Genomic DNA, 26,668 nt, shown 5'->3' with positions numbered 1-26,668 from the left:
TAGTTATTCTGTCCACTTTTAAAAAATTGTTCACCTTTTTTTAAAAAACAAAAAAAAACTCCTCTCTGCCATTTTCTGCTTTACTCTTTTTACAAGAATCCTAAAGATGAATTAACAAGTTCAGTGAAGGCGAACCCCACACAAAGTCCATCTGAATGACTTGTATTTGCAAGGATCGGCCTCTCCTCAAACTAGTAACCCCTTAACCAGTGATTCTCTTATCTTCCCTACAAAAGATGGAAAATATAAGATTTTATTATTATTTAAAATGAAAGCACGACAGTCATCGGGTTTGATAAATATCACGATAGTTGCATTTAATTTAACAGACAAGGAGATGGAGCTGTTGGGTGCAATTTCTTGCACCTGGCCTCTTTGTTCGAGGCTCATGCCTGGAACGAAAAAGATCATTTGCCAAGACACTACAAAAGGAGAGTGTTGCTAAACTGATGTTGTAGCCATGGATGTTAATTAATATAACTCAATTGATCAGTATATCAGAGATAAATATAAAGGAACTCGCAAAACAGATAAATTCAGAAAAACAAAATGCATTAATAAAAATCAAGTGAAAGAAAAGAAAATCTGTCTCACACGCATCATTACAGTATCTAACTTAATGAGCCTCTATTCGCTAATCTGCTGCAGTTCTTCACGCCACTGATTCATCACCAGTAGTTTCTCTATTATACTCTTTAATACAGGCGCACTTACCCCACACTTCTGATCTGCAAAGCAGGATCTACCCTCTTCAGCAGCCTTACAAAGCTGTGGATCCAATGGTACCTTCCCAAGAAAAGGTACTCCCATCTCCTGGCACATTTGTGTTGCACCACCACCGCTGCTATCAAATACTTCACTGCAGGCAATCAAGTCTAGCATTTCTGGAGCTTTCTCTCTCATGTACCCTAAAACTCTTTCTGTAATATCATTTTGTTCACCATTCTCCGTCAACTTTGCAAACCTAAAATCTGTCAATCGCTGGCACAAGCCACTCATGTTCTCAACAACCCCAAGAACCTCAACTCCAACTTTCTTGCAGAAACTCACTTCTTTTCGCACATCAATTAAAGAGACTTGTTGTGGAGTCGTGACAATAATTGCACCATCTATTCCGGTAGCCTGAAGGTATTGGACAATTGAAATGTGCTCATCAGAAGTCCCAGGCGGGGCATCAACCACAAGAAAATCAAGCTCCCCCCAATAAACATCCTTCAGAAATTGCTTGATAAGCCCATTTTTGCGGGGCCCCCTCCATATGACAGCTTCATCTGGGTTCGGAAGCATGAATCCAATGGACATGACCCCAAGGTTTGATTCAACATAGACGGGAGACCAGCCAAGGTTGCTTTGGTGAATTTCTTGACCTTCTAGGCCAAGCATCTTGGGGATACTTGGGCCACAGATGTCAATGTCCATGAGCCCAACCTGGAAGTCCATAGCTGCTAGTGCGTATGACAGTTGAGCAGAGAATGTGCTCTTCCCGACTCCACCCTTGCCTGATAAAACCAATATCTTGTGCTTCACAGTAGCCATACGTTCAGCAATTGCAACCAAGTCTGCAGAAACCAATATATCAAACATTAAGTAAAGGACCTAATTTTGAGTTGAGACAAAATATGGAAATCAAAGCAGAACAATCAGAACAGCTCTGTCCTACAATTTCCACTTTCATTTTCAAATGAAAGAATTAGAACCAAATACAGTATATAGTGTCAAGGTTAACAGAAGGCACACAGACATTCACTCCTTCACTGACTAGGTTAGAGATAGGAAATACAATCAAGTCTTCAATTTAATGGGGCAGGATAACCAATGGGATTCTAGAAGAAAGGGATTGCACTGTTTGTGTGGTCTATTGAAACCATTAGACTAATAAAGTGTCATGGACTTTGGCTTTTTACAGATCGAAAAGAAAAACTTCAACAGCATCTGTTAAGTTTCATGTGATTTCTTTCATCCAGTGCAAATATTTTATACGAGGTGTCAACCAAAAGTGAAGATACAGAATATCTCAACCAAAAGCCTAAATTGGAGCTGGAAAAACTCGCTGAATCAAACCCATTAAAAAAGGCTTTCTTCAATTTCTTTTTGCCTAGAAAAGTTCACTGAAACTAAATTTCAATTGCAAAAGCAACAAACACTGAGTTGAGTTTGAGGTCTCAAGCTTTCTCAAATCTCAACAGGCATCAGTCAAGATTATGAGACTATTAAGAGGAATGCCTCAGAGCTAATGGAATAAAATCACAGTTTGATAGTTTGTTTGGGGGCCATAATGGCTAGATCTTCCATCTGTCTTTGCCTATGTTTCTTTTGCTAATTTTTATTCTACTTTTTCTGTACTTGATCTTCTCTTTCTTTCTTTGCGTTCACCATTCTCCTAACAAACCTCTTAGCAAATTCTCATAGTCCTAATTCCCCTTCGAAAAAAGCCAGTTTCACAAAATCCTAACTGTTCTCCCATTAAACCTTTCTGGAAAGACAGTTGAACATCTCTGAAAATGGCAAGGCTGTCCTCCATCATAGAGCAAAAACAACTGGTATTAGAATATGCAATATACCTAGCAACCAACTTTTTCTTTGTATCTCTCATTCAATTGGGGTAAAACTTTAAACCAGGTGATGCATGCTATTTAATGAAGCTACAATATCATTCTTGTTTTCCTCGTTTTACATCAAGAGACCAATAATGTTGATTTTTTTTTCTGATAAAAGAAAAAAATTATACTGGAAAGAGACAATCAACATATTCAAAGAGGATATAAGGCACCCTCCAGAACTAAAAAGAAAAAAAAAAGCACAATAGCCTGCCAATGTCACTGAATATCAACTAACAAGACACTTCTAAAGATTCCAGCAGCTGAAGTTCAAGCTGATGCTGAAAGAAAACTATCCCATCAAATCCTAATTGCCTCGAGAGAGAATGATCGCTAAAAGACTTATTTTGTCTAAATATCACAAGCAACACATCTCCATTGAGCCTTGCAATCTATCTTCCTCAAATTCTCTCAAATACCTCGATAAACTCCATTATAATTAGGACCAATCATGCTTCATCAAAGAATCTATTCCTTGGATCCTAAGCTAGTACTCGTGCTTATCATATCAAATGAACATCTGGACAGAGGGACCTACAATGCCTCCTTACTAGCAACAAATAAAAGTAAAGCCATCCAGATAGAAACTCAAACCCAGGATGATACGCTGGTTTTCCAAATACAGTAGTTAAGAAAGAACTATAGAAAGTTAAAAAGAAAACAAATTACAAGAAAAAATACCGAGCCCCTCTTACACCCTATAATTTGACATTCAAGTTAAATGAAAAGAATGAAGAATCCAAAGCTATGAAAGAAGATCCTGGGACTATCATTTAGATTTCTAAAATAATCAAAACTTCAAGAAACTTTATCCCACCTCCGCATAGTAAAAACTACAAATTATTTCATTATCTATACCAGAGAAACAATAAAAACGGGAAACAGTCAACAAATGGAACTCACACACCTCCAAGTCCTTCAATAAAAGAATTCAAGAACCACTACCAACTTAATGTTCAGTTACAAAACAACTTTTCAATGATTAAGATTTCAATTTTTAGGATCTACCAAGACACCAACCAAGCAGTGATTAAGATTTTAATTCACTATAAAGGCACCAACATGTCTGTTGACATCGAACCTATCGCCAAAAGTACATCAGAAGCCCAATAACAGCTGTAAGACTGAGGTTCCACCACCTAAGAAACCAACTACATCGATGTCACCTATCCTGGACGACAACCAACATATGTACATGTATGTCAGAGATGGAAACTACGAAATTCAAGTGCTAATTACATCCGTACAGTAAAAGCAAAGGTTATTCAAGACAGTAGAACTCGAAATTAAGATGGGCCAATTTGAACCAAAGGAGAGCGTCAATTTCCTATGCTAGGCAATTTCAAGAAGCTGTTACTGCAAGTAATTCAAAGCAATATGTGTAGCAAGCAATATCACATGCACCAATCTTCAATTTTTAGCTGGAAAAAGGAGAGAAAGGAGAGAGACCAGGGTCAGGGCCTTTAGGGGCAGTAGCACAATCTTGTTGATTAGGACATCCTTGACAAGAATCGGATTTCCCAGCTGAATCAGATTGAGGACCTGGGCAATCTAAACAAAACCAACACCATTTTTTTCTGTTAAATCATTAAAACCCTAAACACAAATAATTAAAGACGAGAAAAAACACCTACGTTCGTTGGCGTTTTCTGGGATTTCACCGTTCTCCATTGTTGTTGTTGGCTTTGATGTTGATGACGGTGCATGTACTGTTGTCGGCTGGTTACACCATAAAAGCAAGGTTATATAACACGGCCCAAGATTCGACTATGTGTTGGTTGCACTCGATTTCAAGATATTTTCTAAAAGATTAAAAAAAAATCAATTTAGATTTTGATCCATTGATTAAAAATCGAGTCAGCTAATTTACAAGTATTTAATTTCACTGCATGCATATTTAAAAAGAAAAGGAAGGGACTAAGCCCAAGCACAAAGGTCCATTAAGATCTCTAACCAGCTCCATAAAAGGGCCGAAAAGCCCAGCCTCGTATATGTAAACTGGGGAAAGTTGTAGAGATATTTGACCGCCGCTTGAATGGAAACAATGGTGTCTAGGGTTAGTGGTTTGATCATCGATGAACTACTTTTTTTTTATTATTATTATTACTAATTAGCCATAATAGTATCTTAAGCTTTGAAGTATGAATTCTAAAATATAAAGTGTATACAGATATACATCTTAAGCTTTGGATGGGTTAAGATTTTCTTTTGATTATTACTAGATAGGTGATTTGTATTATGTTGGGTCAAATTTTTTCTAGCATAAAATAATGATATCAAGATGATAATAATCAAAGTTAACTCGTGTTAATTTTATTAACACATAAATTGGGATATGAGATCGAGATAACTCGTAAAAAAGATTACAAAGTTCAAGGCTGAATAATCTAATGTCAAATGATGAAACAAAAAAATTGAAAAAAAACTTTGAGCCAACCTGAGTTAACTTAACTAACTCACCACCTGTGATATGAAATCGGGATAAGAAGATTGGATTTTCAAAAGAATGACCTAGCAAAAAAACCAAAATTAAATAAAAAAAGCATTGAAAAAAAAAGAATTTGAGCTAACCTAGGTTAACTTGACTAACCCACACTCGGGATAACCTCACTGGAAAAAAGAGAGGGAGAAATGACAAAACTTAAGAGCAAATAATCTAATATTAAATGATGAAGTTGAAAATAAAAACATAATTTCATAAAAAAATCAATAGAAAAAAACTCAAGTTAATCCATCACCCGCAATATGAGACCGAGATAAAAAAAAATAGACTTAGAAAAAAAAGACTTAGAAAAAATATTGGGTTAGTCTTTCAAAAAAAAAATAGAAAAAAGACTAACCCGCATTCGGGATAACTACATAAAAAAAATCACAAAGTTCAAGGGCTAATAATTTAATGTCAAGGGATAAAATTGTTAAAACAAAATCAATTTCATTAAAAAAAACATCAAGTGAAAAGCATGAGTCAATTTAGGTTAAGTCGACTAACTCATTACCTAAGACATGAAATCATGATAACTTCACAAAAAAAAAGTAGAACAAATAACAAAAGTCAAGGTCTAATAACTAAATGTCAAATAATTAATTTGAAAACAATAATAATAATAAAGAAACTAAAAAAGGCATCAAATTTTTTATGAAGGTTCAAAAGTTCAAAGAGTTTGGGTCTCGGTAGCCCAGCGCATCCAGACCTTTATAACAAAGCATAAACTCGTGGCTCTGCAAACTCAGGCCCACACACCTAAGCCTTATATTTTTTTTCCTTTTTAAAAGCTAGGCAACCTATTAACTTAGTCCCTTGTACTTGTTGTTCACCTTTTTATTTTTTTGTTTTTTTCTATTTTAAAAAAATACAGATGATGAATTGTCTATCAGCTTAGAATTTGGTCATCACTATAGTTGATGGAAAGTCAATAAGGCTATTTGTTTTTGTCTAAAAAACTATTTTCGCCCCATTTTAACTTAAAAAACCTAATAAACACCTTTAGAACATTAAAAAAAAAAATCAATTTCTGAACCTAAAAATCTCAAGAACTAGTCCTAAAATAAAAAATCAAACTAGTAAAAAAATTTGCTCTCTCGACTAAGATTTATTTTTTTAGGTAAGATGAAGGTTCAAAAACACCTCAATAGGACTTATCTCATTGAATAAAACCCAACGACACTAAATCAATATTTTTTTATCGTTAAAATATTATCAGCCAATAACTTTCTCTCTTATTTGTTATAATTCGGTGACTTTGTTTCTCTTCTCTCATATCTAGGGCCAGAAAATAAATAAAAATAACTTTTGGATAAAAAACTATAAAGAATGAAAAAGAAGAAAAGGGAAAATAGATGGACCAACACGTATTTTCACGTAAATTTGAGTTTGGGCATGATTATCTCTTTATTTTACACTTTGATCCTATTTTTTGGAATGTTTAATTTCTTAATAGTTTTTTAGAAATTGATCATTAATTTGGGTATAAAAGACTACAATTGAAAAAAAAGGTTTAAGAGTTAAATTTGAAAACTTTTTTTTTTCCTGTTAATGTTAATTACTATAGTGCAAAGCATAGCCTTTTTAGCATATGTTGCAAGAAGTATACATGGGCAGAGAAGATTTAGTTTCAAGCAAGTGCAGCGCAATAATAATTTGGGAGGTGTACTTTTGCTTGTATTTTATTTTATTTACTTTGGCTACATGCATGTCTTTTTAATGCAGGAGGATTTTCAAGGGAAGTTTTTTTTTTTATGTTTTTTTTATTTAATTTAGAAAAATATTTTTTATGATGTTTTTTTTTAAAAAAATTATTTTCGTTATTTATTTTTTTATTTAGTTTATGATTTTATTCAATTTAGAATTAGAATTAGTATAAAGAAAATTATTTAGTTTATATTTCAAAAAAATACATGACAATAGGATTTCAATTTTCAAGTTAGAATTTTTATATATCATGATCTTAATCAGCGAAATTCGGTGTATTATTGTCTTTTTTGGATTGTTTCTTCTGCGTCACTTTTCTTCTTTATTTATTTGGTTGCGTGCCTCTTGCAATTTGTAGGAGTAGGACCCAAATATTTTATTGTGCCTAGTCACCCCTCACCAGCGATAGCGCCGGAGTTTTTATAGGGAACTCAGAATTAACCTGATCAAAAGTAATTAAGAGAGAGAGAGAGAGAGAGAGAGAGAGATGGCAGAAATGTACTGCTACAGGGAGGCGTTGCCCTTCGCAGCCATGGTGACCATGGAGTGTGTCAACGTTGGCTTAAACACACTTTTCAAAGCAGCCACTTCGGCAGGCATGAGCTACCATGTTTTCGTTCCCTATGCTTATGCAGTAGCTGCTCTTGTTCTCCTTCCTGCTCCTTTCGTTTCCCACAGGTTAGTTAATTCCCTCTTTCCCTCTTAATTACCTAGTAAAATATAGTAATTGCTACATATATAGTTGGTTTCTGACAGAAATGCATGGACTAATTATCTGTGTTATGTTGCTTTGATTTTTATGCAGATCAAGAGTGCTTCCTCCACTGAGCTTCTCTATACTCAGTAAAATCGCTCTTCTCGGGCTTATAGGGTATGCATATTCTTGACACACAATATCTATCAACTGGAATTGAAGTTCATGTCTAGCCTTAAATTAGTTACTTTTGGTGAAAATCAAGCGAGTACTTTTCTCTGTTTCTTATATAATGATGATTTTTTGGGTTGATGATGGAGTAGGAGCTCGTCTCAGATCATGGGCTACACTGGTATCAATTATAGCTCACCAGCTCTTGCTTCAGCCATCAGCAACCTCACGCCAGCTTTTACTTTCATATTTGCCATCATTTTCAGGTACTTTCCTCTTCTTTTAATTTCTGTTATTTACATGAAGAATTCACCTCTGGTTTTCTTTTATGTGGAGTTTAATCTTCCGAGCCAGTTCACAAACAAGTGTTCGTTTATTACAAGGATTTAGTTTTTATTTGTTAGAATCTTGCTTTTCTTTGATTGGTTAGAGCCCTCGGTCCCTCCTTGACCTAGCTCTCTTAACTTTTCCTTTATTTTGGCCTGATGCTCTTGGTCATGTAAATCGAAGAAGTGAGCTTAATTGTGCTTTTCTCAGTGTATTAGCACCTAGAATTAGAGTAAACTATTAACTAATTCCTGTTTTGAATTCAAGCGGTTATTTTTTTTAAAAGTATTTTTGATTTAAAAATATATTAAAATATTAATTTTTTAAAATATTATTTTTAATATTAACATACTGAAATAATTCAAAAATATATATATAAATAATTTTAAATAAAAAAATCAAAATTTACCTGACTTCTATTTAAAAAATCTAGGAGCACGTAGATGAACTATAAACATGTCGGGCCGCTAGTAATTTTTTCCCCCGTCAAGATGTTTGCTGGGTTTTGGATTTTCTATATTATATACATATAACAATCAAATTAATTAAGGACGCTACATGTCGGGCCGCTAGTATTTTTTTTTTCCCCGTCAAGATGTTTGCTGGGTTTTGGATTTTATATATATATAACAATCAAATAAATTAAGGAAGCTATCAAGTATATAATAATTGCTGGACGGTTTCAATTATTTTCGAAGTTGAGAGATGAAAGCTGTTCAAGTTGGAACCAGAATTAAGGATGTAGACTTGAAAAAACAATAAAGTTCTGATTCTCTAACCAAGTCGTTTCCTTTCAAGGACCACTCAACACAACTAGTTATTCTTCTTTTATATATTCACAATTATCTTTGCTCTTTATCGAATTGCTATCAAAGAATGGAAAGGGTTGCGTTACGAAGAACAAGCAGTCAGGCCAAACTCCTGGGCACCATCTTGTCAATAGCAGGTGCTTTTGTAGTGACCCTCTACAAGGGCCCGCCAATAATTATATCGCCGAACTCCTCCATTCCGCTCAGTCAACATCTTCACTCGACAAACAGCAATTGGATAGTTGGTGGCATGCTTCTCACTGCCGAGTATGTTCTAGTTCCGCTATGGTACATTCTTCAGGTATACTATATAGTATCACATTATTCCTTAATTTCTCTCGCTTGCTTTTGTAATCGCGTTAAGAATCTGGAATAATGTTTCTTGATTTACAGACACAGATAATGAAGGAGTACCCGGCAGAGTTAACGGTGGTCTTCTTTTACAATCTAACTGTCAGCATCATAGCGGCAATTGTAGCACTAATTACAGAAGGAACTTCGAGTGCATGGTTAGTGCGGCCAAATATAGCACTAGCTTCCATTCTTTGCTCGGTGAGAGACCATTGCGAGACAGACGATTTGCTTTTATTTGCCGTTGTGTGTGTGTGTGTGTGTGTGTGTGTGTGTGTGTTATATATAGTTTATAATCCCCCTAATTGGTCTTTTGTGTGTGTATGCTTTGCAGGGGCTCCTGGGGTCATGCCTGAACAATACTGTTCACACATGGGCTCTGCACTTGAAGGGACCTGTCTTTGTAGCAATGTTCAAGCCATTGTCGATTGCCATTGCTGTTGCGATGGGCGTCATGTTCCTTGGTGATACTCTTTATCTCGGAAGGTTTGTCAAATCTCTCAACCTGATTTATATACAGTAACACAGCTATAGCTTGCTCCAGTAGTACTCTAAGCTTCGTGATCGAGATGCATGAAAATACATAAAAGAAAATTGATTTTTGCTTCTTTTTTTCCCTTAGAAAATATATAGAAATATTATTACCTTTGGCTAGCATTATTGACAAATATAATAAATTTCATTTTAGGAGTAATTCAACTAGAAAGTCTAGAGTCGAAGAAGACAGAGAGAGAGAGAAAAAAAACAATTCCATTTGGTTTATTATTTTTGTTAATGAAGGTTTAATTCACCCATGAAAACGATTCTAATACAGCATGTTATTGAGTTCATCGTCCCGCAAAATCAAGAGAGCACAAAGTCTCAAAATTAACTATAACTTAGTCCCTGTAGTTATTGAAACTAATGAATTAGTCCATGTAATTTAAAAAATAATTAAATAGTTATTTGACCAGAATTGACCATCCTCAATTTAGTGGATTTTTTCCTTTTAAAAATGCTTCTTTCCTAATTAATGAAGATAAACTTGGTTGAAAAACATAGATTAAATATATAGTTTTCAAAACTATAAGGATTAATTGATTAGTTTTGTTAAACTACAAACTAAATTATAATTAACTCCATAATCTCCATCAACTTTGAGATATATGCAAGAAAAACACAAAGCTTCTTTATTTCGTGTGAATTTTTGCAAACTCTATCCTGTATTTTGCAGTGTGATCGGAGCAACAATTATATCTATTGGATTTTACACCGTAATGTGGGGGAAAGCCACAGAAGAGCTGGGTGATAATTGCAATGCTGCTAAGCCGGAATCCTCGTGTGCCCAGAAGGTCCCTCTATTACAAGGCTACAATGCTACGAAGCTACAAGATGAACAAGTGTAGGTAGGAGCAGACAGAATTTATATGTACATAAAATTAACGGCAAAAGCCAAATTGTTCAACAACCATCCAGTTCTTGAAAAAGAAAATGGCATCCATGGTCACGCCTTGGTTTGTATATTGAGAATTGAGATCCTAAAACCCTCCCAGCTCTAGTCAGGCACTTGCACAAGTTCGCTTGCAGTTTTGTCAAGAAAACCTTTCTTTGAAGGCTACTCATAGATGCGGAACCCTAGATTTTAAAGGATAATTTCTATGATACTTGGATACAACATAGAGAGGAGAGAAGCATGAAAGAAAAAATTTAAAAATAATTTTTAATGGAAAAGAGAATTTTTGTTGTTGTCGTGGAATAAAATATGTTTTTTTTTTAGCTATATCTCTGCAACATTAATGTAAGTATATAGCTATTATGTGGTATTTGATTACTATTTTTGGACAAAAAAAATAAGACAATAGAGATAAAAATGTATTTGGAAGGCATAATTTTTTTTTTTGTCTCTAAGATAGTTTTATAGTGAATTTTTATATTTTCAAAACATGAGGAATAGAAAGGATACATCTTTAGAAACAATATTAATTATTTTTTATTTCTAAAATATCCTTGTGAAAAACTTTTAATTTCAAATTTGTCCATTTAAGACATATAAAAATAAAATGACTATTATCATAATTTTAAAACTCAACTTGATTGTCGATCTAAGTCAAGGCTTAGGTTATGAGTTGGAAGAGTAAACTCGACTTGACTCGGGTCAATGTAGGAATAAAAAAGAATTAAAGTAACTTTGTTTTGACCAAAAAATTCAAAAGAAAGTCAAAGGGTTTTTAACTCATGTTTTATCCTGGGTCGATCGGATTACAAATCGACCTGGGTTTTTAATCGAGTTAGGTTGGATCAATCCTTTCTTTATATTTTCTTAAATAGATTAGTTTAAGCCCCCAGTCAATCAAGTCTTGGGTTGACTTGCAGGGACAATTCAGGTTTTATAATTAGAGTTATTATAATATTATTATTTTTAACACACTATAAAGTAAAGTGAAAAAAATAGTATCTAATTATTTATTTTAAATATGTAAATTTGTAAGTAATGCATATTAAAGGTAAAATAGACTTTGTTTTAATATTTTATTATGTCTTGTCTATCATAACCAAATATGATATAGATATAGTGTAAAACCCCAGTTAAAAAAATAATAAATAAATAAAAATATATATTTTCAATAAGAATTATTTTAAAGGAATATTAATGAGTTGATCAAACAATAAAAAAAATTTGGTATAACATTTAAAATATATTAAAAGAATGAAGGGCCAAATTAAAGGACATTAAAATCCTTAAGGGCCAATTTGTAAATAAAAAACATAAGGAGTATAAATACTCCTTTTCCTCTCTCCTTGGGTCGGTTGTATGGTAGAGAAAGGGAGTTAGGTTTTTTGAAAATATTCTCCAAATTTCTTGATAAATTCCTTACAAAATAATGGTTTTAAGAAATAAAAACAAAAAATAGAGAGTGATTAGAGAGGAAAAGTGAGTGGCTTTGATGGTTTATAAGGTTTGGAAGATAAACTTTGGTGTAGAGAAAGAGAAAAGAAAAGGTTAGAGAAAGTTTGAATTTTCTTCCAAAGTTCTCTTTTATTCTTTGTTGTTTCAAAGTAAGAATAACTTTTATTGTGTTTGGTTTTAAGAATGTTAGCATATTAAGGTTGAGGTTTATAATGATGTTTGTGTATTATAGAAAGGAATGAATTGTTATTGTTATGATGATTTTAAGAATAATTGTTGTTAGAATCAAGCATGGATAAAGATTGGGTGAGTGAACGGTATAAATTTGAAATAAATCCTTCCCTTTCTTGGACACATATATTCGGCTAGAGAGGATGAGAAGGAGGAGAGGATTTTGTTTGAAATTTTGATAAAATTGATGAGTTGTAGGGGTTTAATTTAACTAATTATGAATTATGATTGAATTAGGTTGAAATCTAATGAATGTGTGTGTGTGTGAGAGAGAGAGAGAGAGTCCCTTTCTTGGACACATATATTCGGCTAGAGAGGATGAGAAGGAGGAGAGGATTTTGTTTGAAATTTTGATAAAATTGATGAGTTGTAGGGGTTTAATTGAACTAATTATGAATTATGATTGAATTAGGTTGTATCTAATGAATGAGAGAGAGAGAGAGAGAGAGAGAGAGAGAGAGAGAGAGAGAGAGAGAGAGAGAGAGAGAGAGAGAGAGAGAGGAGAAGAAGAAGAAGAAGAAGAAGAAGAATTGGAAAATTTGTAATGAACTCTATTAAAAAATTATTTTGTAGCATTATAGGTGATAATTGTTAGGAAAAGAATGATCAAATTTATAATAAGAAATGCGTGTAGGAATGAAATTGTCCATTGAAAATTATTGAATATTTATGAGATAAAAAAGGAAGGGCCAAACAAGGTCTCCAATTGTATTTATGAAAATGTTGATAATATTGGTTATGGTATAATAAGGGGGCATCATTGCAAGAAAGCTATAAACAGGAGGCGTAGGACCTTTGCGTGTAAAAAGTAAGTAAAACGGTGCCTAAAATCAATAATTTACCGGTGTGTTTAATCTTTTGATTATTTATTGCCTTATTTTTAAATTAATGTCAAGGGATTATATTGTAATAATTTAGTAAAAAAAAAATTGTAGAAGAAGGATATTGGATTAGTCATCCAAGGAACTTGAAGACTAATGATAGTAGAGAAATTAATATCGGTCATAACGGATTCGTCATGATAAAAGAAAATGATTTATATAAAGGAAAGGGAAGAATAAATTGGTCATTTAAAGTAAGAATAACAAATGATAGTAGTATTATGATAATTGGAATAAATTGATTAGTCACTTGAGAAAGAAAGTGACTAATGATAACGATGAATGTCATCGTCGGCATGCATTAATTACCAAGTAAGGGTAATTAGTGATATCAAATGTATTGATATTGACATAAATTGATAAGTCACTTGAAAAAGAAAGTAACTAATAATGACGATGAATATTGTTGTTGGCATGAATAATTAACGATATCAAAGGTATTGATATCGGCATAAATTGATTAGTCACTTGAGAAAGAAAATGACTAATAATAATGATGAATATCTTTATCGACATGGATTAATTACCAAGTGGGATAATTAATGATATCAAAGGTATTGATATTGGCTTAATTTGAGTAGTCATCGAAGGGATGGAGAAGTTGATATTGATAAATATACATGTTGGTATAGGTAAATCACCAATTTGAATTATCAATAATATTATGGATATTTGGTATTGATAATCAAGGATAATAATAAATAAAAAAAAGGGGTTTTATATTGTGTTGCAATGATAAAGGAGATATTGGTAGATTCTAAGACTGAAAATTATTTAAACTCTGTTTGTTTTTACGTTTCAAAAACATTTTTGAAAAAAATTAAAATTTTATTTTTTATTTTTTTATTTGCTTCAAATTAATATTTTTTTGGTATTTTTAGATCATTTTGATGCGTTGATGTCAAAAATAATTTTTAAAAAATAAAAAAATATTTTGATACGTTTCTGAATGAAAAACACTTTTAAAAGCAACTGCAATCACAATCCTAAACACGCTCTTAGTGGCCAAAAGGAAATACAATCATGATAGTAAATATTGTATCTTATTAATTATATATGTAAATATATGTTCTGTGTTATAGGTTCTTTCCAGATTCGTCTAGAATAGAGTGGATTGTGCTTGTAATTCTCTTTTTCTATAGTTTAGGAAGTAATATAACTCTATTTTGAATTAATGTATTAGGATTGAAAACTTAGTAACTTAATGATGATGTTGTATGTTGAACTTATGAATAACTTTCTAGTTTATGTGTGATGACATGTAATTTTATTAGTTAATATTTTTTTTAATTTGTTGGAATGTGATGTTTTTATATTTCCCTTAATTATATAGTTATAATTTCTTTAATTTCATAAGATAATTAGCAATACACTATAAATATTTTTGTGTTATATAATAAGTATAAAGAATATATGTAAATCAAAATAGTTTAAATGAGATTGTAATGTTAAGTGAAAAAATATCCATGATGATTAGACTATGTTATAAAAGGATGTTTGACGCAAATATTGATAATGTCGATAACTTGGTAGCGTTACTGAATAGGAAAAATGCTGTCGAAATTTTCAAAAAATAAAAATTTTGGCAACTTTATTATTTATGTGCGTGTTGAATTTCAGAAATGAAAAATTGAGGATGTTATAGACAATCACTTTATCTTGTATATCATTACCACACAATTTTGTCTCCATCTTCTTTTTTGTCTTGTCCCCTCTATCTCCATCTCTATCTTCATTGTCTTTGCCTTTTATGTTTTAAGACAGTAACCAAATGCTGCTTTATAGTTTAGTACTATGAAATTTTAAATGAACATGAGAAATGAATGATATTAACTCATTAAAACAAAAGCTAAAAGAGATTAGGAATTTATTGTGCATGCACTCACAATTTACTATGGATTCGCATAGTAAAATCATCATTTTGCCTTCCATGATTGAAACCATATAACTTGTTTCCAGGAGAAAAATTGTCATTTCCATGGGATCCAATTGTCATTACAAGATTGAACGAGCATATAATGGTCTTGTGAAATTTATTTATATAGCGTGATATCTAAAATATCCTTAAAAGTCAAGTCTCTTTAACTGTTTGAGCAAGAGCATTTTTAGTTTTTTATCCTTTTTAGCACAGTGTAATTACTAAGGTACCCTTAAAAGTAAAAAAATATATGTAGCTTTGGTAAAGGGGTTTTTTTGTCCTTTCATTATGATTTTTTTGTTATTATCATATGGGGTTAAGGATACTTGGGTCTTTTAATAAATTAAATCAAAAGAAAAAGAAAGAGAAAAGTTATTGGTATATGTGAGAGGCGCCCATGCCCTTTAGGTTGCCAGGCGATGCCTCATAAAGGCCAAAAACTGGTAATTGTTGTCTTAGCCGACGATGCATGTGGAGGTGAATCAATAAGGGCGGCGCATGTAAGGCTTCTCATGATGGTTAGGTAGCAGTTGAATTTTTTTCTCTCCCTTTTTTTCTCTCTCTTCCCCTAAAAAAATGTATAATCTCAACCATAACTAAGAGTGGTCCTCCATTTTCTTCTTATTTCAATTGTGACCCTCATTCTTTTAATTGCTCTTTATTTGTTTTAAATCCTATTTTTGATTAATTTTTTTTAATTTCATCCCTTGGTATTTCATCCTATTTGGTATTTATGTCAAATTTGATCCTCATTCTTTTGATTATTCTTTTTTTAATTTTTTTTATTACATCCCTTCATCTCTTCAAAAACTCTTTTAAGGTTGAGTTCTCTTCAAAAAATTCTTTTTAATCATTGAAAATGTATTTGTTTTGTTCATAAACCTTTATTCATCCAGAGAGAAAAGCACTATGGATATCAATGTATACTTTGGTCTTTAAAGTTCAGATTTTTATATATTTGATCTATTTTGTTTTTTATGTTTATATTTTGATTTTAAGACTTTAAGTTTCTCATGTTTAAGTCCCTGAAAGTTGAGAAAGGAGTGAGAAAGTTGTTGAAAAGACTTTCAATCGGCCATAATAAAAGCCGACCTTGATATCAGTAGGTTTGTCTTGAAGAGAGAAGTTCGATGAAGGTGATTTGGGTCTTTTATCATGCCAGAATAAGTAGATCAGAACCCAAAAGGTTTTCTTATCTGATTCTGAGTTTTTGTACTAATTAAAGCATGTTATGGGGTTTGAAATGAGATTATTTAGGTTTATATGGTATTGTTTAGGTGTTTATAGGTGAAAATGGATTGGAATTTGAGTTTCGATGATTCTAAAATCCAGACCCTAAGTTTTAGTGACAATAATTAGTTATAATGGATGACTCGTTATTTTTTCAAGTTGATACTATGTTATGTTTTATTTTAATATTCACACACACACACGCACGCACACGAGGAAACCTTGTGTTTTATATTATAGGCCACGAGCACCTGACATCTTTTCAAAAGCTAGACATGCGACTGTGGCTTACAAGCCTAGGTGTTTTATATTATAGGCTACGAGCACCTGACATCTTTTCAAAAGCTAGGTATGTGACCCTGGCTTACAAGCCTAGGTCTGCCTATACCTTGATGCATGTGGTTTTTCATCTTTTTTAAATTTATTACATATATATATATATATATATATATATATATATATATATATGAAAGTCTTTAAAAAATAGCTCATGATATCAATTGTTCTTTTTTATACAGACATGTGAATACTATCGAAACATGATTTTTTTTGTTCTTGGATTGAAACATTTTTTTTTCTTATCATGATAAATTTATATTTTAAAAACCATTTTTTTAATAATAAATATACAATCAATCCTCTTATCTAGGCTCTGTGACCAATTAAGATTCCTGGTGATCAAAATATTAGGTGATGACTCTATTTTTATTTTTTTTACTAATAAGAAACAAGAATTTCTTATTCATTACACATATCTCAAACATCCCTGTCCAAGAGAATGATTGTTATGACGCAACACACGTGTGACACCTTCCATCACTATTCATTGTCATTTTTTCTCTTCTAGGTCCTTGATTTTTCTTCTTTTTTCATTTTAATTACTAAACTTTGTTTATTTTCAATTTCATCCTTGAGAGTTATGTTGCATGGTTTTATGTGTTAGAATTTTTTCTATTTGCATTTTCTTGCATATTTATTGTGTCATAAAATATTCAAATGTTAAATTAAAGTTTGATTTTATGAAATAGGATTTTAAGTTATTGTTAAATAAAAAAAAATCAAAATTAATAAAAACAACAACAACAACAACAAAAACATATTTGTTTTTCAAAAGGGATAGAAAACTTCAATTTCATCCTGCAAGTTTTAAAATATACATATTTGACCCTATTATTTCTAGTTTTTACATCTTGGTCTGAAATTTCATTTTTATTGTGTTTATATTCTTGAATGTCGAGAGAAAAGAGAGAATCATCTAAAAAATGAGTGGATAAATAAAGTATTTTACCTGTCATATTTTGACCACAAAAAAATAAAACATGGTATCAATGAGTTCTTTTTAAAAAGGGAAGTTCAATGAAGAAACAAGCCAAAAAACTAAAACGAGTTCGGTTTGATTTTGGATTTTTGAGTTGATTAAAGGGTTTTTGAAGGTTTAAAATGTTTTTATTGAGATTTTTAGAATATTTTTAAAGTATTTAAAATGTTTTTGTTTTTTGTGTCTAAAAACTTGGACCTTAATCTTTCGATCATTAGAAGTGATAAAAAAAAAAGCTTAAGTAAATGAAATGTCATCTATTAAAATAAAATAAAATAACTATAGCAAACAACACATTGTCCATTTTTTTTTTTAAAAAAAAAAACTATAACATATGCATGGACCTAAGTTTTTTCATTTTTGGCAAAGCACACTAGCTAACCTCTCTCATTAAATTTCATTAATTATTTTTTAAATTTTAAATTTTAATTAATATCATCTCTCTTATTTTTTAAAATTATTTAGTTTATTTTTTAAAATAGTTATTAATCTTTTTTAATTCTTTCTATAATTTAATAATACTTTAAATATATTATTGTAATTTATTATTAAATTTGTTTTCTCTTAAATTTTAGATAAATAAGTTGTATTTGTATGACATATATATAAAATTAAAATCATTTCTACATAGGGATCAAAACTAATCTCTAAGATAAAAAAAAAATGTATAAAATAAAAAAGATAATCAAAGTAAAATATTTGCATATGTATCTATCATTTTCTTCTTCGAAGAAAAATCAACTTCTTGCTTTAATATTTAATTAACATTAACAACTTTTTTTTAATTTATTAATTTTTATATTTTTCATTTCATTTTAATTAAGCATACATGTCATTTTTATTTTCTTGATTAAAAAAATCATGATGAAAAAATCCAAATATTATGCCAACAATTTTTTTTATTTTAGAAATTAACTTGAAATACTAGCCACAATACAACATAGATGCACCAACTAGTTACAAAAAAAACTAATCTCGTAGCAAAGTTAGTACACCAAGAGAAAAAATAATATAGATTGGAACAATATAATTATTGTTTTAACCTTCTCAACAAAAAAACATTGAATTATCCTTAAATTACCCTTAAAAACATCTACTAGGGGTGATATGATCTTTTTATCTTTTTAATTTTTCAGCACAATAAAATAACTAAATTACCCTTAAAAACAAAAAATATTTAATTGGTGTCAAGGGTTTATAAGCATTTTCATCCGCGTTGACTTAGGAGAAATTTGTTCATTTAATAAATATAAATATTATTTAAAAAAATGGTTAACGCGTGCTTTGCACATATCAATATGTGGGTTGTTCCTGCACTCTTTAGGCTTCTAGAGTGATGTTCAAATCATCTTGACGACCCTTTCATCCTTGGACGGCGTGTGTGACCAATGAATTTTTGGTTTAACATCAACAACCTTTTTCTTTTTGTTTTTTATTTTCTCTCTCCTCCTCAATTCTCATACTTGACCCTTTTAATTTTTAAAGCAACCCTTCAATTTATTTTTCTTTAAGATTTGGTTTATGTTCTTTTGATTACTAATTGTTTTATTTGAAATAATTTATAGAATTTGATATTTTTCAATTTCATCCTTTAATTTTTTTTATTTATCACATTCAGTCCCCGTTCTTTTTATTACTATTTTTATTTGAGATAATTTTTAAAATTCAATTTTTTTATAATTTCATCGTCCTTCAATTTTTTTCATATCAGATTTGATTCTCATTCTTTTAATTGCTATTTTTTAGTTTGACAAATTTCTAGAATTGATATTTTTTTCAATTTCATCCTTCAACATTAAATTAGTTGGGAATTGAGCTTTTTAATTGAACCGGAATCTAGGATTTTAGAGTTGCGAGTTTGGAAGACAAATCCAGGTTTAGAAGATTTTATCTGGGTTTGCTTAGTTTTTTTGTTCTTTTTTAAACTTATGTTTTCTAAGTTTCATCATTCGACATTTATTTAATTAGAGATTGAGTTTTTTGTTTATTTTTTATGGGATTTTCATTGATTTTAAAAATGACCTAGATTATCTCGGATCTTTTTATGTATTGTTCTTTGTTAAATTAAGATTTTTTTAAAAGAAATTTTATTTTCGAGTTAAATTAAATTAATTGATTAGATATAAGCATATAATGCTCACTTTATGATATTTTATTTGATTTGCTTTCCAGGTAGTTACTTTTACATTGCGTGTGACTTTTTTCGGTGTCGTCTTGTTGTATTTCACAATGACGTTGAAACTATCTTAGTGAGCTTTTTTTGGTGGTCAAGTGGTATCCATAGCAGAATAATGATAAGTCTCCAACAAAATTTTCTTTTTCTCCTCCCAAATGTTATATTTGCAACTTATTTTTATAGCTAATTATTGCGATTCTTTTTCATTTTATTTGCTATCAATGCTACTTTTTTTATCGTATTATTAAATTAATTAAACTTATTTATTCTAGTCAAGTTTCTGAAAAATTAAATTTTTTGTTTTTTTTAAAAAACATTAACATCGACCAGACACGGTTTTTTGGTTGTCAATTTTTTTAATTTATTTATTATCATTATATTTTTATATATATATAATTTAAATTAATCAAATCTAATAAATTCAATTAAGTTAATAACTCGAATCTTAAACTTTTTATTGTTTTTTCAGAAACAATTGCCTCACCTTGTAATATTTTTTTACATTGAAAAAAATTCCGAACTGTCCTGCACGGGCCAGGCTGTACAAACACATAGACTTTGAGATGGAAGGAGAAGAAACACCACCATCGGACATATGCTTATGCCTAATAGGTGCAGTGAAATAAGAGACAAACATAGCCAGCCACCTTGCAATCACCCATCAACTTCCAATCGCACTCAATCCCAAGATTCCCTTTAAATTCCTTCAGTGATCTTCCTCAATTCATTTTACCAGGAAAGTGATTTATGGTCATTTTTTTGCCTTTTTATCTCTTATTTCACTGCACCTAGTCTACCTTTTGTTGTTGAGTGAAGAAAGCAGAGAGGATAAAGTCTAAATAAAGAAAATGGAAGGGAGAAACGTTAGCAAATGTGAACAAGACAAACCCAGTGACTTGGCGGACCACATTCTCCTCCACCACGCTTTTCTTTCTTTGATACTCCCCGACAAAATGAACAAGTGCTCTTGTCTTTTACCTTGACTGCTTACCACAACAATCTTTCGCAAAGATTAGCTCCCCCTGGTGGTTTCTTTGTAGACAGCCACATTTATGTTTGAACATTCCCATCCCTGGGCGTGGCCACTTACAGGATATGCCGTGCAGGTGAGTTTCTTTGAGCTCTTCCTTGAAGGTAATTATGGTCTGAGATGATTTCCTTACAATCTTGATTCCGTGAAGTCTTTACTAAACTCATCGACTCATCTCCTGGGTTGCAACTTTAGTTATTGAATTTGCAGTGAAGGTGTTCGATGAAATGCTTAAAAGATGATTGGTAAAGGGCACATTAAATTGATAAAGTGAGAATGAGGAAGAGAAGCCCGAAAGTTTGCAGTTCTCAACACGAAGATAGACTCAGTAATTTGCCGAACCATATTATCCACCACATCCTCTCCTTCCTCGATGCCAAGTATGCGGTCCAAACCTCTGTGCTTGCTAAGGGATGGAGAAATCTTTGGACTAGTGTTCATGTGCTTCACTTGAACAGCAATTCCTTCCGTAGTTTGGGACGTTTTAAGAAATTTGTGGTTGCTGTTTTGAATAAACTCAATCATAACTCTACTGCTGGCACATTTCTCTTCTCATACCGAGGGAGAATAGATGATTATCTCAAGAAAAGGGTTATCTATTTTGCCAGTTTCCATGGCGTTGGTCATCTTGTTCTTGATTTGGGCTGCAAACGACCTCCTGTCTCGCAAGCACTTCTCAATTGCCAAACCTTTAAAACCATAAAACTCAAGAATGCTACTTTCACTACATCATTTGGTTTCTCTAAACTCACCACTTTGCATCTTAAACATTGTTTGTTTTCTCTCGTTAGCAATTGCTTTGATTTTTCAGACTGTTTTCCCAATTTGAGCAGCTTATCCCTGCTTGGTTGTGATTTTACTAGATTCAAGGTTCTTAAAATATCAGGACCCCAATTGCTCAATGTAACAATAAGATCGATGTGGTACTCTTATGGTGGTCTCTCCAAGGGTTGTAAGGTGGAAATCTCTGCGCCAAAACTTACATTTTTTAGCTACAAAGAATCTCACGTGGTCGATTTCCCAGTAATTAACCTCCCTTCTCTACAACATGCCGATGTTGATGTTTTCCTTTCATATGAAGAGGAAAACAAGGACATTCAATGTTTGCTTAAATTCTTCCAAGGCCTCTATAATGTGCAATCTGCCACACTATCTTATTCTACTATTCAGGTATGCCAGGATGACTATCATATATGCTGTGTGAGTGCCTCTTTCATTTATGGTTTCAAATCCTCATTTTGATTTGTTTTATATTTGATATATCCACACTGGAATTTTATTTTTTTTCTAACTAATGTAAGAAATTCTTGCTTCGGTGGCATCATGCTCAAAGAAGTTAAATGGAATGTGAAGTGGAATTTTTTGTAGCATCTAGTAAAATCACTAGTTGTATGCTCTTAATTTGCTAAAAGTACATTCTAAGAGCAAACTTTTAGACTTTCTTGCTACTTTGACCATGCAATGTTCTTGTCTCCCCATCTGTTTACATATTTAATTGATCCGTATTTCAATGGGATGTCAAATGACAAACATGTGTACTTGTAGAAAAAGGTGTTGCATCTCTCCCACTTTGGCAAATGGTTTATAATTGAAAATGTCTCCCTGTAGTTGTGTAATGAGATGGTAATTTGTCCATATAACATTGTATTTCGATGTCTCATATATTTAGGCCTTAAATGGAGTGCCTGGACTAGAGCATCAACAAAGTCCTTTCAGTAGATTGTCTCTGAAACTAACACATCCCAGTGACTGCTCCTTTCCAATACCAGTAAAAGTGGCGAAGTACTTGTGTAATGGCTCCTCCACTCCAGATACTATTCTTGTCAAGTAGCCAAAGGTAATTACTTTTTGGGATTTTGTTATATTCTATTGTTAAAAATATGAATTTATAGTCCTTAGAATTTGGTTTTATACTTTTTGGGGAATATAATTCCATGTATCATGACTCGTGAGTTGAAAGTAGTTTGCTATTACAAGGACTTTTGAGGTGTTGTTTGGTCATGCTTGTTTTTTTATTAGATATGACCAGCTTTGGCTATTCTTTCCATACTTAGAGTCTTGTTAGGAGTACAGTAGAGATTGTTTTTCAAATATTTTCTGCTTGGAAATATACTAAAATAATATTTATAAAAAAAAGTTATTTTTGATATTTGCATTTCAAAACAATTAAAAAACACATAAAAAATTAATTTAAAGTTAAAAAAATTCAAAATTTTTAAAAAACACGACTAAACTGCAATTTCAAACAGTCTTTTTCTGCATGTTCTTTCCATGACTTTCAAGAAGCTAGTTTATTGTTAATGTGTTATGATGATTGTACCACCTCCATCACGGAGTAGTTCGTTGCTTCTTTATGTTTAGAGGGAACCTTCTGATCCGCGGCATGCATTTCTATTACTAGTGATCTTACATTTATGGATTGCTTCACATGAGCATTTGAAAGGTCTATCGTCTTGTGTGCTGAAAGCAAATCTTCTCTACTTTTATTTTTGTTTCACTTTGGTACAAATGCCATTTATATGGGATAATTAAATATGTTAATTATAATTACTTGGCCCAAAACATTCATAAGACTAATTACAAAAAAGAATCTGCTATATATATGCAAAGCTGGAGTCTCAGGAAGTAAATCTCAGACAAGTTATTAATCTGCAATTGCTTTGAATATGGTTATATCAACTTGATTACGGTCTGTTTTTTTTAATCATTTTAGATATTGACCCGTTAAATCTGGATTATTTAATGGGTCACCCCATAACTATGTTGAGTTGACCAAACCCATGTGATATTCGACTAAATTAATTTTAAAGTTTTTTTTTATTTTTATCCATAAAAATATTATTATTATTATTATTTTTAATCCTTCTCAAAATAATATTATTTTATGATAGAACTAGGTGGAGGTTATATATATCACATAAAACAATTATATTTTCGTTTAAATCACAAAATATCTTCAAATATCACTATAAATATAGCATTTTTTCCAGATTATATAAACTGCAGTGAGAAATTATTAGGTATTGAATTTCTTAATCATTGAGGCTTTCTTCCTAAATGCAAGTCCAACCGGAAAAACATTTCAAAATTATTTTTTTTTGGTGTTTTGTTTTATTTGTTTTATTATTATCAAAAATAATTTGCGAACCATGCATATTAGGCTTGTAAAATTTTTAATTAACATTATTATGATTATTTAAAATCTCATTTGACTATTTTATTCATAATTATGAAGTTTGTTTTTCTTACATTTCATTTTATTGGATTTGATCCCAATGCAAAAGGTTCTGTATTTCTCTTTATATGCCAAATGGTCGTTTTCTAATTTAACAATATATTTTAATTTTTTTAATAATTAACACATATATGAGATGAGATGTGCACCACTGAAAAATCATGAAAGCATTTTAAAAGTAAAAAATCAATTTTAGATAATATCCCAAATAATTAAATAGTTAAACAAATATATAAGGAAAATAAAAACTAAAATCTAAAAAACTGAAATTTGTGGGTAGCCTAACCAAGGCCCAGGAGCTCTCGTATGACCCATGGGCAAAATTACACACATACACACAATAAATAACACTAGATTTGTGGGTTCACACAATGCCATGGGTTGAAGTATATTTTTTTATTGGTTAAAAAAATATATATAGACGATACAAGTGTATTTTAAAAAAGTAAAAAACACATAACTCAAGGTAGACCCAACTAAGCAAAAAAACAAAAAACAAAAAAAAACAAGGATAATCTAATTAAATAATAAAAGAAAAGATAACAACAATTAATGGACTAATTTTAAAAAATAATAATAATGGAAACATGTAAAAAAAATATCATCGAAATGAAAAAAGCGACAAAGCAGAGATTTCAACCAATAAAAAAAGAAAAGAAAATACCTTACATGAGCTAACAGAGCATGTCAAATATGTAAGTTAGGTCATGAGGCCAAGATAAAGCTAACAAAAAAAAAAGACAATCCAATTCTAAACAAATCAAATGTAAAGAAATGAAACTAAAAATAAAAGAAAAATTAATTAAAAAAAAACTAAAAATACAACCAACAAGTCCGCCAAGTCAACCAAACTCTATGACTCAAATCATGTAAATGAGATAATTTAATAGAAAGCAAATTATAAAAAATTATGAAGCTCAATTCAAAACAAGTCAATGTCGAAGAATGAAACATAATAAATATTAAATCTAAAAACAAAAAAATTCTAAAATTTTTTTTCAAAGTTAACCCAAACTAGCTCACTAATGGTCTAAGTGATGGGATGAGGATAAACAAATAGAAAGAAAATTGAAAAAACTCACAAAGCCCAATATCAAAAAACTTGACTCTTGAAGGATAAAATGAAAAGGAAAATTAATTACAATCAATCTAATATATAAAAATAAAATAGAAAAAAAATATCAATTTAAAAATTTACCAAAGTAAATTAAAAAAATAACAAATAAAAATAATCAAGATAACCTAGATTATTTTTAAAATTAGTGACTATAGAAATAAAATAAATAAAAATAACGGAGCCTATTCTCTAATTGAATAAACATGGAAGTCTGAAACTAAAAATATGAGCTTAAAAAAAAAAAAAAAAACAAGCAAACATGAGCAATTCTCCTAAACCTGGGTTAATTTCTAAAATTCACAACCCCTAAAATACTAGACTCATGCTCAATTAAGAAGTTCAATCAATTTAGTATTGAATGATGAAATAAAAAAAATTAATTTAAAAAAAATGACAGTGAAAAAAAATAGTAATTGAAATAATGATGACCAAATTTGATAGGAAAAAAATATTAAGGATGATGAAATTGTAAAAAAAAATCAATTTAAAAATTATTTCAAATAAAACAAATAGTAATAAAAAAATGATGACTAAATTTGAAAGATAAAAAAATTACAAGGTGATGAAATTAAAAAATAATTTCAAATTTATAAAGTACTCCAAATAAAATAAATAATAAAAAAACATAGATCAAATATAAATAAATAACAAATTGAGATTTTGAAGAGATAGACGTTAAAAACAAGTAAGAGTCTAAGAGATGAAGGAAAAAAAGAAAAAAGAAAAAGAAAAAGAAAAGGCCACTAATACCAAACTAGATGACCTTTAGCCACTTTGATTGCCTCATAACGGACACCAAGATGATTCCAATGTCATTGTAAAAAACAACGTTTAGTCACCGAATAACTCTATATGCATCCCTACAAGCTGAGGCGTGCAACACACGTGTTAACAATTTTTTTTAATAATATTTTAAAATTTTAAATTGTAAAATTGCCCCTAAACAAACCTAACAATAACAATAAAAAAACATGTAAAAATACAAAATTGCCCTTGAAAGTAAAACAATAGACAACTTTGTTGTTTTAGAAAAAGATAAAATAGATATGTTACTATTTCAATCAACAATAAAGTTCTTGTTTTGTAGTGCAAAAATATTTTTGAAAAAATTTAAATTTGTTTTGTGTTTTTATATCGTTTTGATATGTTCATATCAAAAATAATTTTTAAAAATTTAAAAATATATTATTTTAATATATTTTCAAATAAAAAATACTTTAAAAAATAATCCCAATTACAACAGTATTATTTTACTGCATCAATGTGTTCCACCCTTCCTTTTTAGTAAAGGCTGAGCTCCGAGAGGAGCCACCGCCAATATATATATATATATATATATATATATATATATATATATATATATATATTCTCCTACATAACTGATCTTTACCAATAGAAAGAAAGTAAAATTATATCCTTTTAAATTGGGTACAATTTGGTTTTTATAACCTGTCATATTCTACGGATGTGGATTAAAAATAAATAAATAAATAAACTTATTTATGAA

General features: G+C 30.7%; 3 protein-coding genes across 8 annotated transcripts; 2 read left to right on the top strand and 1 right to left on the bottom strand.

Annotated features, from left to right (window-relative positions):
- Positions 1–535: 535 nt before the first annotated feature.
- LOC133680787 (cytosolic Fe-S cluster assembly factor NBP35) lies at positions 536–4,438 on the bottom strand. Of its 3 annotated transcripts, XM_062103779.1 has the most exons (3): positions 4,232–4,438; positions 4,047–4,148; positions 536–1,559 (listed from the first exon to the last, which is right to left on the bottom strand). In XM_062103779.1, the coding sequence occupies exons 1-3, from the start codon at positions 4,266–4,268 to the stop codon at positions 628–630; spliced, it is 1,071 nt and encodes a 356-aa protein (XP_061959763.1). In that variant the 5' UTR covers positions 4,269–4,438; the 3' UTR covers positions 536–627. The 3 variants fall into 3 exon arrangements, with proteins under 3 accessions (XP_061959763.1, XP_061959764.1, XP_061959765.1); XM_062103780.1 differs by lacking the exons at positions 4,047–4,148; positions 4,232–4,438 and adding an exon at positions 3,505–4,018; XM_062103781.1 differs by lacking the exons at positions 4,047–4,148; positions 4,232–4,438 and adding an exon at positions 3,415–3,433.
- Positions 4,439–7,115: 2,677 nt separating this feature from the next.
- LOC133697445 (WAT1-related protein At3g28050-like) lies at positions 7,116–10,638 on the top strand. Its single transcript, XM_062119998.1, has 7 exons — positions 7,116–7,464; positions 7,592–7,657; positions 7,804–7,917; positions 8,854–9,088; positions 9,181–9,339; positions 9,473–9,624; positions 10,352–10,638. Exons 1-7 carry the CDS (start codon positions 7,274–7,276, stop codon positions 10,521–10,523), a joined length of 1,089 nt encoding a protein of 362 aa, XP_061975982.1. The 5' UTR covers positions 7,116–7,273; the 3' UTR covers positions 10,524–10,638.
- A 9,743-nt stretch (positions 10,639–20,381) lies between these two features.
- Positions 20,382–22,810, top strand: LOC133685973 (F-box/FBD/LRR-repeat protein At5g22660-like). 4 transcript variants are annotated; one of them, XM_062106943.1, is made up of 3 exons: positions 20,382–20,885; positions 21,020–21,979; positions 22,479–22,810. In XM_062106943.1, exons 2-3 carry the CDS (start codon positions 21,086–21,088, stop codon positions 22,638–22,640), a joined length of 1,056 nt encoding a protein of 351 aa, XP_061962927.1. In that variant the 5' UTR covers positions 20,382–20,885; positions 21,020–21,085; the 3' UTR covers positions 22,641–22,810. The 4 variants fall into 4 exon arrangements, with proteins under 4 accessions (XP_061962927.1, XP_061962928.1, XP_061962926.1 ...); XM_062106944.1 differs by having other exon boundaries at positions 20,382–20,913; XM_062106942.1 differs by having other exon boundaries at positions 20,382–20,913; positions 21,005–21,979.
- The last annotated feature ends 3,858 nt before the right edge of the window (positions 22,811–26,668 follow it).

This window comes from Populus nigra, chromosome 1, assembly GCF_951802175.1.
Source record: "Populus nigra chromosome 1, ddPopNigr1.1, whole genome shotgun sequence".
NCBI classification, from domain to species: Eukaryota; Viridiplantae; Streptophyta; class Magnoliopsida; order Malpighiales; family Salicaceae; genus Populus; species Populus nigra.
The sequence above is the reverse complement of the archived record's forward strand: the minus strand, read 5'-3'. Positions and strand labels throughout refer to the sequence as shown.